Below are 12018 nucleotides of genomic sequence, written 5' to 3'. Positions count from 1 at the left end.
TTTTTTTTTTTTTTTTAATTCCAGGAAACTGTCAAGCACATTTTGGAACTGTAACAAATTTGACAAATGAAGGACTGAAGGCACTGTTATTGCACAAGCCCTGGTTAGCAATGAGGGCAATCTCAGTGGGGTGAGTTCGGAGGTTCATACTGTCGGACATCTTCATTGACAGCCTAAATGACGACAGAAAGTACAGGCTAAGCAAATTTGCAGATGGTACTAAATTTGGGGCAGTGACAGGCACAACRAATAGCAGCGTTTCAGCACAGCTGGACCTTGAGAAACTTGAGGATTTGGCTCATAATGAACTTGAGAACTCATGAATTTCAACAAGGAGAAGTGCAAAGCCCTGCACCTGGGCTAGAACCTCTGCATCTGGGCAGGACCCACGAGTTATATCAGTAACATTCACATTTAGGTTGAATCTGAGCTAAAGRCGAGCTCTTGCTGTGATCGGTGCAGACCATGTATTGGACTACATTAGGAAGAGCGCTGCCAGCAGCTGAATGGAAGATGTTACTCCCTTTGCTGAGGAGGTCACACACAGACCATTGCACCGGTCTGGGCCCCTGGGTCAGGGGGGATGTGGAGATACTGGGAAGGGCCCAGAAGACACCTGTTAAGATGGGCAGGGGCTGTGGCATGCAGCCACACGAAGATGTCAAGGGAGCTGGGCTGGGGCAGACAGGCAAGGGGGAGACTAGCAGCTGAGCAATGGGAGCAATAACCACGCCAAAGTCACATGTGGGGGAGGTGCTGGACCATACAATAAGAGCCACAGCCACAAATTGCAATTAGGGAAGCTCAGATCGGGCATCAGGAAAAAAATTTCCTAGGAAAATGGTGAAGCCATGGAACAGGTGCCCAGAGAAGAGGTGGCACCATCATCCCTGAAGGTGTCCAAGTCTTGGCTGGGCAAAACCATGCCCAATCTCACCTAGTGCTAGCAATTGCCCTTTGAGAAATAAGATGGGTGAAATAACCTCCAGAAGTCCCTTCCAATTAAAATGTCTTAAGATTTTACAATTCTTACTGAGCAGCTGCATCATTTCTAGCCACACTACGGGTTTGAATCACAGCCCTCAGAGGCCAAAGAACGTCCTTCTTTTGACTTAACAGAAACTTGGATAGACCACTAGGCACTGACACTGGCTGTCTTAAATTATGTAATTTGTAGGCTGTAGCTGAGCTGACAACATACTAATTAATCCTATCACCAGAGAGATAAAAACCTCCTGCTTCGTTAATGCTTAGAAAATGAGAAAGCAGTATTTATTCTTTCTCAATCTTTATTGTATTGTCATGTATATGATGCCTGCATATAGAATACAAAAAGGCTGTGTGAATCAAAATTAAAAGATGAGGATGCTTTTGTGCCACAGAAAGAGCCATCATGTACTCTGGTTCRGTTGTAGCTCTGTGAGTCACACTTTGAAGAAAGTAAGTTTGTGCTTTTTTTTTTTTTTTAAGGGCTAAAATAAATCCAAAACTTGGTTTTAACCAAAGATTTCCTATCTGTCTTATGAAACTCTCTTCTCCCCTTATCCAGTGTATTCTGAGAGCTGGCATCTGAGATTCTTCTGGTGGCCTCTAGATTTTACCCTTGAAAGAGTGGAATCAGTCTGTTTTCAGGAGAATTTGCTTTTTCTGATACAACCTCTCTATGTTATGCGGTCATCTAGACTGGATGACTTCTGGAAAGCCAAGTTGTAATTCAAAGCTTTTTTGAGGAAAAGTAAAATAAAACTATTCTTAAGTGAATGACTACTGCTTTCTAATTTACTGTAGATCAGTTTTGTTGGGATTCTCTTTCCCTAACTTTAATCATCCAATTTAAGTTAATTGTCCTAGCTCTGCCAGGCTTGGATGAAGGGGGAGAGGGGAGGAAAGACCCTCTAGAGGATGATCCAGCCCAGATTAAGACTCCTTTCTTGGATGAATTGATTAGAAGAGCCCGGACTAGAAAGAGTTTAGACCAGATGTACAATTTTTTTAGAGAGTGACAGACARGTGAGATGAATCCTACTCTACATTTTCTTTCTTTTCAGTGCCTCTGATGCACTGGAAAGTTGAAAGCTATTGCAGAGAAAAACTTTATACATAGAAATAAACACATCTGACTATTCACAGTGGAATATTGCTATCCCTAGACAGTATCAGTGTGACAGGAGATGATACAATATGTTTAAGATAACTGTCAAGGATAAAAGGCCTTTTTTTTTTTTTTTTACTGAAGTGCTCCAACCTGGAGTAATCATGGAATATATAGTGATCAAAGAGGGGAGATGGGTCATGACTTGTRTCCTCTTTTAGATAAACTGGAAGAAGTGCAGCATTATGTCAGGGTGCCACATGATCTAATCATAACCAGATTCTCTGAAACCTCTCTGTAATCTGTTCTTTCTTACTGGTTGTCGTGGCTCATAATGAAATAAAATGCTTCTTCACTAATACCCGTCATCCTTCATTCAATGGAAGGGGATATCTGTCTGCTGTTGCTGTCATCTTCTATTCTCCTCTCGTTTCTATTTCCTCAYCTTTGAGTTAGGGCTGAATTTCACAAAAAGGTCTCCAAAAGATCTACCATTGTATGAGACAGATTGCCAGATATGTAAACAACCCTTCTTTTCTCTCTTTTGTTTTCAGTATTCCACAACATGCTTTTTTCAGAAAAGCAGCGGGCAGAGCAGATAAAAAGTAGTGAGGTGTCCCTAAGATACTTTGCCAGGGAAATTTGATATTCTTAGCTCAAACCTCACAAGCTGCAAGAATTACCACTGGTAAATTAAGAAAGAGAGGTAAAGATCGGAAGGGGACATGCACACTGCTGTGGCAGAACTCCCTCTGAGGCTCAACCTTTCAAAGAAGGTATCTTCACGATCTTGTGCAGCTTGCACCAGTTTGGCATGTGGCAGTTGTGCATAAYGGTTGTAGGCTTCATGCAGCAGCCTGACAGAAGTTCCTATGAAAAGAGGCAGTGATCCCAAGAAATGACACAGAAATCCCATTTCTTGGCTCTTGAAGCTCTATAGCTTTCTTTTAACTCTGTTTCATCTCTTCTGTCTGGTGTGTACTTATGGGATGCTTTTTCATGAGATAAATGGCCTCAAAACACTTCAAAAAAGAGGGTGAAAAACTGCTGTTTTCTTTGGCTGAGGCAGAGAGTGCAGACCAAAAACCTAGAACCCACCAGCTTTGATCAGAGCCTAGTCTTMCACCCTATGTAGTCACAGATCAGGTCAGAAAGAAAAAGGGGGCTCCTGACAGCAGCAACATGTTCTGGYAATAGCTTCTGATTAGGGTTTCTCCAAGGAAGCAGTTATCAGCCAAATCTAGGCCAGGTGTCTAAACATTTCRTGTCCCCTGATCAGATGAGGATGGATGAGGATGGATCCCACAGAGTAGCACTCTCATGACGAATAGCCAAAATGGCAATGTTTCAAAATAGTAGGGCTAAATCATGCTTTTTGGCATAATTTCAAATTAGGCRTGAGATGTTTTTCATTGCTAAGGAAAGGAACTCCACGCYGGAAAAGATTTAAAAGATCCACCATACACCTACCTCCAACATCACTGGTTTTAACCTGAATAGTGTATGTTGTGTCTTCCATCATCTGCTCGTCATTTATCATGGCTGGCATTTCACACACAAGACTTCCCGTGGCATTTTTCTGCTTTGACAGCCATTCACCATATGTAAATGTAGCCACTTCTTGATTAGTCAGATTCTTCAAGACAATCTGTGGAGAGTCAAAACAAGGGGAAAAAAATTCAGCTACCATTTGAATGAGGGCACATATGAAGCACACAGTCTGGCTGGAGACAGGCCGTGAGTCATTCTCCGCAAAGCCTTGTCATAGTCCGAAAAACTGTACCAAGCTCTTCTAGGGTAAACTGAGCATTTTCGAACGGACAATACTTTGCTTGTCCTGAGAAATGGTCTTCATAATATTACACCTTTTCTTSCCTGGGGTAAAGCACAAGAAGAATTTTGCTCTTCTGACATATGTTATGGACAAAATTCACCTCTGTGAGGGTCAGGTCTTTCCTGGAAGCTGGTTTGGAATTAACTTCAAAGAAGGAATAGATAGTTATTAAAAACCTCATTGCCTTCCCTTGAAGTACACAGCACTGTTCTTTCATCTGCCTCTTTTGTGCAAACACACAGCAATCATTATATAGCTATGCAAAACAACCCCAAACAAGTTTTTTTTTAAAAAAAAAATAGGCACAGGCAAAAATTAGGCCAACAGAACTTCACACACTTTTCCCTCTGGGAAAGAGTGATAGAACAAACAATATGCAACAGATATTAGTCACACTGCCTAATGTGTTACTGGAAGGAGCTCAGATGCTATAGTGATAGGTGGTAAGAACAGAATAGGAACCTGTTTAGAACAAGCTAGAAAGCTAGTCCAGTGAACATCTAAAAAAATATTCTCCTTTTTGTGTCCTGATCAGTATCCTTGATGGAACTTCAGTCTACTAGGAGGAAGCCTGCAACAAAAATCTGGCAGTAAATTGTCATTAAACTGGGGGAAATGGGAAGATGGGAGGAGACAGGGCTGCAAATTACCATTTCTGTTACTGTCTGACAGAAGCAGAGGCCATAYGTAAGTGAAGCAGTGTGTCAAGAAACAATGACTTGCTACACATATTTCTGCAAAGGCCGTGTGGACATAAGCCCAGACMTGTGTCAGAGAAGTTTACATGATATTGGGGAGAAAAGAATCATGTAATCGTAGAAAACGTTAGGTTGAAAGGGACTTTAGTCCAACCTCCTGCTCCAAGCAGGGCTAACTGCAGGGTCTTGTACAACTGAGTTTTGGAAAGCTTCATGGACAGCTATCATCTCAGYGCTCCGGGCCTCTGACCACTCTCATTGTGAAGAGTTTTTTTTCCTTATGTCCCATCAGGATTTGCCTTGTGGCAACTTTTGTCCATTGCCCTTTCACTGTTCACCTCTGAGAAGAGGCTTGATCAGTCCTCTCTGTAACCTCCCTTTGGGTAGACRAAGATTGCTATTTGATTCCCTCTTAGCCTTCTCTTCTCCAGGCTTAAAACCCCCAGTTACCTTAGTCTTTCCTAGTCAGTYGTATGCTCCACCACTTGGCTGTCTTAGCGACCTTTCACTGCACCACCATGTGTCACCCTGGGAAACTCAGGAAACTTATCCTGAAAAAAAGTATGCTCAAATTCTGTCCACAAACTGCATGTGTCCCAGCCCATGGTCTTCTGTTGACCCCCGTCAAACATCACTGGAACCTTTAGCAGTTCAAAAGAAGAACATTACTCAAGGTTATAAAAATTACTTAAAAGAGGGCAATGGCTACACCACTGCTGAAGCAGTAGCAGCACTATTTGTGCATTGTACAATTTTGTGGGTAGAACATTTATCCAAGATTTTTCTCTCTGACTGATGCTAAGCAGGGATCCGTAACACAGCATCTTCCTCCCAGAGGTACAGGACATTGTGGATTGTTAAAGCTGTCCCATTTTTCTACAAAACTGCCTATTCTCAGACAGTGACACTACTATTTTGTGCTTAGAGAACAGCTTTGTGATTCAAGGAGGCTGAATTGAATCCCTGCTTTGAACCAAGCAGAGTTCAGATCTTCACCACCCCTGGCTGGTGCCCTCTCTGCCAAAGTATACAACAGAAGGAAGTCTTTTCATTCTCAGGGATGTGTGAAAGATGCCTACATCCTGTTAGCTAAGAGTCCAATATAGAAACTTCTGGGAGGCTAAAATTTGCAAATCATTAATAATCTCAGGTTAACTGAAAGTGCCTTTTTTTCTACCAGTACATAAACTCTTTGGTGAAGAAGATTCAACCAACTCTGCTTTTCTGTCCTGCTCAGGCACGACAGCAATGTTGTTAGTAGTAAAATGTCCTGAGAAAAGCTTACAGGAAAATGACATGAAAACAGCAGGGGATAGAAGCAGATTAGAGTTTCCAGCTGGAGTGTTCTTGCAGGCAGCGAGACCAGACCTCGCACAAATAACCAGCCCACATCCAAGGCTCCACATACTCTCTGGGAAAAACTGTCAGGCTACTAAAYCCACAAGAGTAAAATACCCTCTATTTCCAACTTTGGTCCCTCACTTAGAATGAATGGCTTCATCCATACGTAGCTTCGCATAAATAACAACAGCCTTCGCTATCTCACTCTTGGACACTGCTCCAGAGAGGAGTGGAAGATACATAGAGGTAACAGGGAATGTTTGGCTAGCTAATTGCTAAGTCAGGCTATGGATCTGAGGAGTGGGATTTGCCTTACCTAGCATGGGCTAYCTAAACGCTGGACATCTAGCCCAAGTGCATCACAGTGGCTCTCTGTGTGGCCGACAGGCAGCGATGGGTACCACCAGGAAAGCAACTGACCCTGCCCTGGTGCAGTTGCCTAAGTTGGGGACAGGTACRTGGTCACTGAAGGCATCTCATAGACGGTATCTCTCCACTGACTACAGTGGTGGAGGAGTAAAAGCTGAGTGCATCTTTCCAGTGACTAAAATTGCATGAGATGAATCCCATCCTAGAAGGAGGAGTTTCTGGGTGCTGCGCACACCTTAGGATGATGCAGGATTTTGGTTTGTATCAGGAGAGTGAAAAAAAGTGATTGCAGAACCTGAGYTGGGACTATTTTTATTTTCTGTTAGTTGTTGCTCTTCAAAGATTTAACTACTGCTTGGCATAAGGACACTGTTTTATATTGCATCTAAACTGTTATTTAGGACACTTAAAACTTGCTGTGGACATCCTGCATACTTTTAAGTCTAAGCATTATCACTAATTATGCATAGATTTYAATTGAGCTGTAGAATGCTTTTAAAAATAAAAAGAAATTTGGAGCAGTGTATATGAATAAAATGTTGATGACTTGCTTTGTAGCCGAGCAAAAATGGTAGTTGACAGGAGCCTTCAACCAGCAGCTTGCAATTAATTGTGCATTGTGTGCTGTAACAGAAAGGTTTGACATGTCAGTTCGTTTTGGTTTACATCTGTTCACCTTCCTCTGAGCCACAGTGTAAAACACCCTCCCCATGTGCATGAATGCACCCCACCAATGCTGGAAAAAATGCGTCCTGGATTTCATCTTTAAAAGCTTAACCACATTTTTTTATGGTTCTGTTGCATGTCATTAGTCTTCACTTAAAAACAGGGTTCCCTGATTGTAAAACAAAACGACTCTGCTGCAAAGAACAACCATCAGCTCCTGCTGTAATGAATTGTCTCAAACTCTCTTAATCTCCTTCACACAAAGGAAAAAGAACTGAATAAAGACAAACTCCTGTATTCAGGATTATTTGCGATGTCTGAATGCAATGCAATTAGTACTTCGTTAAGACAGCTTCTTATCTGCCTGGCCTCCACAGCACAAAGTAATATTAAAATTCTGAGAAGCAGCTCGGCAGAATTCAACAATCTTACAATTCTGTTTTTTTTTCACTCAGCAAGCTCTCATCCCTTCTTATTTCTAGCTTTTCTATCTCATACTTAAGGCACTGGACAGCAGGTGAAATCATTGTGTGGTCTGAGGAGCAGGTTATTCCAAGAGGAGGTTTCTAAAGCGTGCATTTTAATAAGTCTCCTAATTAGAAATCACCTATTCTGTTCTTTCAAATACTGAGCACCCAGAGCTTGATGGTAGCTTGACATGGTGGAACCGGAGATTTAGCATTAGAWGAAAAGGAAACAAATAAAGTCCATGTCTCTCCCAACAGTGTCAAGATCAGAAACTGCTCCTCAGCTTTTCAGAGCTTTCAATACCTCTTTTTGTGCATGCTCCAGMCCTTCAAACTTGCCCCTGTGTGGGCAAAGGGATATTCTGTTTGCAGAACTGGGCATCATGTCTATAAAATGCCACATATGGGCATGCAGACATAAATAGTAGTAGTAAAAATAAGAATATTAAACAATATTTATTCTGGCCTGACACGTCACAAATCAAAATTTGGTCCCTCTAGTAGATTAAACATCAGCATTTAAAACTTATTCCCCCTGTTGATGCAGTTTGAATCTTTAGGACCAAGTCATTAGTTCACTGAGATTCTGAATGAAATTTCAATGTATTTTATCTAGACAAAGGAAAAATACGACTACCTCTCTGCCTGTAAATTGAATCTTTTGGCTGTGTACAACATCATTGATAATTCATGCATTTTAATTGGTATTTATGCACTTCTGTTTCTGGTAAACTAAAAACAGTATAAATTATGGCCAGCAAACTGTTTGCAAAAAGACCAAAGGGAATTAGAAAGACCATTTATTGTTATTTTAATAGAACAAGAAAACTGAGAATATCCTGTAGATAAATGGAGCAACAAATGGTTAATTACGGGGTTGATAGCTTAATCTAGCTTCTCATTTCACTGTGCTAGTTAGCACTAACTGTGAACCATCTGTCTGAGAGTTTAGCACTACCCCCACAAGTATTTCATTATGCAGTTTTAATATGCACTTTTGACAGAAATGGAAATGGGCTCAGATCAGTTTTCATGTCACACCAAGCTACATAAGTTTTCAAGGCTGGAATACAAATCAGAGAACACAATGGCTCCTTCCTCCCCTTTCCAGAGTGCTCCTGKCCTGACTCACTGCCTGGCAATGCAAACGTTATTTTTACCTTTTTAGGGAAGGTGGGAAAGGAAACTAATAAATAAAGTTCTGTACATATCACTGGAATAGGAGAGCATCCATCCCCTGTCCTGGAAACTATAGGCACAATTTCCAAAAGCAGCTAAAATCCCATTTTCAATGAGTTGTGTGCATGGTCTGTTGCTTCTGTCCATCTAGAGGAGGGCTTCAAACCTATCAGCTGTCCAAATAGGAGAGTCCTCTTTGCCCAAATCTCTGTGAAGGGCTTTCTGGGAGGGACAAGCCATGAGACTCGGGTGCTAGAACGGCCAGGCAGAGTGGGCAACAGGACCGTGGGGAGGTGGCATTCACCGCTAAAGGTGCAGCTCCTTGCCTTTCAGCTATTGCTAATTCATGACCACAAGATCTGGAATGTCTCTGGGTGAATAAGCTTTATATGARTTCATTTTGCACGAATATGATTTATAAAACTCAGGGGAAGGTATAGGGGAACTGGCAAAGGCAGTTTGACCAAGATGATTGAATCGAATCAGAGAACAGGCTGAGTTATTCCTTAGGCACAAAGAGAAAAATTGTGTGTCTGTGGCAGCTATTTGGCAGATACACACTGGAGATCTAGTGCTTTATAAAGCTGCACAAGGGTTGCTAAGAAAAAAGTCCAAAGTGCTAATGTCCAAGTACAAAAAGGAACTGCAGCTAACTCACTGTAACTTTATGGACTATGTAACTTTATGGCAGGTGAAGAACAGTTCATCACTGGCCTGGAAGCTGGTGACCATCTAGAACCAGTGTTTAGAAGCACATTACTTATGGAAAGATGAAGGACAGCTTCAGATTAGTCAAAAAGGGTAGAGGACCCAAACTTGTGCCCTATTCCTTCTGACGATAGGTTAATCCACTGACTCTTTACYGATTTTTATCTAAAAGTTAAGCTACAAAAATCCGACAGTATATTTATTCCTGAAATAGCATGCTAAGTAAACATGGCAGAGATGTGTTTCTCCCTTAATGACATCTGACAGTGTGGAATCAGCATGTCACTGCACCTCTATCTTAGAAATATAATTACAGGACTCATAAAAAGGAAACTGCATCTTAGTGCCCAAACATAAGTGCAGTTTACATAGATCTGATGGTTCTGTAGGAAGATAAAGGCAAGCGAAGTGCTTTTTTGCAAGATAGGACATTCATTAGGGAAAAATACATTCGACAGAAATAGTTGGAGATGTTTTGCTTGCTGTACTCAAAACACAAGAAGAGAAGGGCACCCTGTTTGTATGAACAGGAAAAGAAAGAAATTCGCCTGCATGCTATAGGGAGAAGGAAGGGGAGAGATTGACACTGAGTCCTTTGGAAATCTTCCACCCAGCCCAAGCCTACATTAGCTGTCCCTGCCCGGCACAGATTCATTCTCTCATGGAGTCAGAGCAGGGCAGGGAATTGCAGGAGGTGAGGGTACGTCCTGGGGACCAGAAGATATCACAGGTGTCCTGGTGGCAAGCCAAAGCTCTTTTGCAGGGAAGGAGAGCGAGGTCTAACAGCAGGGACTGCAGTAAAGTTACACGGTACAGCTTTTGCCTTTGCTCCCTCCTTCTTGGACTCAGGTTCTGTATGAAAAAAGCACAAGACACCAAAAGGAAAGAAGCAGGAAAGGAATAAAAGCAAGGCACTCGCTGCATTTCTCCTCTCTCCGGAGTGCTGGGAGGCTTCAATGCAAACAGGTTACGATGAGACACGTGACGTGAAGCACATTACCCTTTCCATGAACCARTGAGGGCGAGTCCCTTTTCCATCCGTCCGGATCCTCATCTTCCTCAGGGGCGCGATGTCAGCAATCTCCATGATGAACCTGTCCTCTTGGCCTCGCTCAAATCTGTAGGGATTGAAAGACCGGGGAGGTTTCCCACTGCTTCACAGAGCCATTGCACGTCGATCTTCTTTCCATGCTGCAACTCAGACCCTGCCAACAGCCTCATTTAAAGTTTATGAGTGCATTTTATTGGACTTGAGCTTTTGTATCCTGCAATCAACAGCTACTGTGTTTTTGGCAAGACACTTCTGTCCAGATTTGACAGGGATTCCTCCTCCCTGGAAAATCAAGCCCATACAAAGTTTCTGGAGCCATTCCAGGTAGTCTGTAGCAYGTATTATTATTCTGATTGAAACCAGAACAATAGACAGAGACTCAGAGTCAGGTTACTGCATATCCGCTTCCTCCTGGCATCTACTTATGCGTTTGCCTGCAGCTCACCCAGCAAGAAGGCAAAGCAATTTTGCTTATTCTTCTTTCACTATGATGCATCACCTAACTTCGCATTTACTATGGTGACAGACAGCTCCTGCAGCTCAGCTAAATGTGGCAACCTGATCGCGAGTTGRAACCCAAAGTCTAGGTTTAGCAAGCACAGGCAACCTGTGTTAGAAAGGAGCCCAAATCAAYGATTCGTCAATCCCCTCCTGAATTGTGGGAATTTGGATCTTCAGACTAGCTCCATCTTTGGTAAGAACAAGGGYAGGTTTGTGTAACATTGCTTGAGGCATCCTGCCCTACACTTGCCTGATGTATACAGGCACATGGAGGTGTAGGAACTGCTAGTCCACAGCAATGAGCAGATAAGAACCAAATAGGAAAAAGACACCTAGCATATACTTCTTGAAGAACATTTTACACTAGCCAGGAATGCAGCTAGCTTCCCTCCTTACTGATATCAATGATACTAGGAAGGAACCCTGGCTCCAGTGAACCACACCTACAAAATACGCTGTCTTGGACTTGACGTTACTCTGTTTAGAGCAATTGTATCTTCTGGGATAGAAGCTTTGGAACTTGCCCCAAAATATGCTGTCTGGCAGATGTGCTGTGGGCTTGGAAGATGAAAATGCAATGTTTGCTGGACAGAAGGGCAGCCAAATGCAGTGGATCTACCAGGCTGCACCCTGACCACTCTGCTGTTGATGTTCCTCCTTCATGCAAATGTCTCTCTGCAAACGAGCTGCAAAGCAAGGCCAGGGTCCTCAGAGAGCTTTGGAAGGAGCTCTGCAAACTGTGGGCACTACCCTCATGTAGATAATACATCATGATGATGTCTCATTCCTGGCAAAGTTCTCAGCCTCCTACCAGCTGTGCAGTGCCAGGATACAAAGGAAAAAAAAATTTCTTTATCAACCCCTGCTCCGATTACACCCTGTAGCCTGAACGTGAYTATCCTCACACCATTATCTGAGCCGCAGAGCTGCAGATGTTAGCAATAGGRATTGGCACAAGGCTCTGAGTTTTCATCCAGGCATTCACTTCCCCACATTCCCAGAGGCATTCGGATAGGGCGTTTTTGTCCAAGTCCATTTCTAGTTATTAATGGCTGTATTTGCTGTTCAGAAAAACTCCTCTCTCTGTTACTTGTCTTTCTCGATAGCGAAAC

At 42.6% G+C, this 12018-nt stretch overlaps 1 protein-coding gene across 1 annotated transcript in view; it reads right to left on the bottom strand.

Moving 5' to 3' along the window:
- Window positions 1-12018, bottom strand: part of LOXHD1 (lipoxygenase homology PLAT domains 1) — a 139812-nt gene that overhangs the window by 19145 nt on the left and 108649 nt on the right. Inside the window, exons 35-36 of the mRNA XM_085322174.1 lie at window positions 10355-10472; window positions 3563-3740 (exon numbers count right to left, since the gene is read on the bottom strand). Coding sequence (XP_085178300.1) covers window positions 3563-3740; window positions 10355-10472 — 296 coding nt within the window. The remainder of the gene's footprint in view (window positions 1-3562; window positions 3741-10354; window positions 10473-12018) is intronic.

The sequence above is a fragment of the Rhea americana genome, unplaced genomic scaffold, assembly GCF_003343005.1.
Source record: "Rhea americana isolate MKP2758 unplaced genomic scaffold, rheAme1 scaffold_75, whole genome shotgun sequence".
Taxonomy (NCBI): Eukaryota; Metazoa; Chordata; class Aves; order Rheiformes; family Rheidae; genus Rhea; species Rhea americana.
Note: the sequence above shows the minus strand (reverse complement) of the source record. Positions and strands in the feature narration are given on the sequence as shown.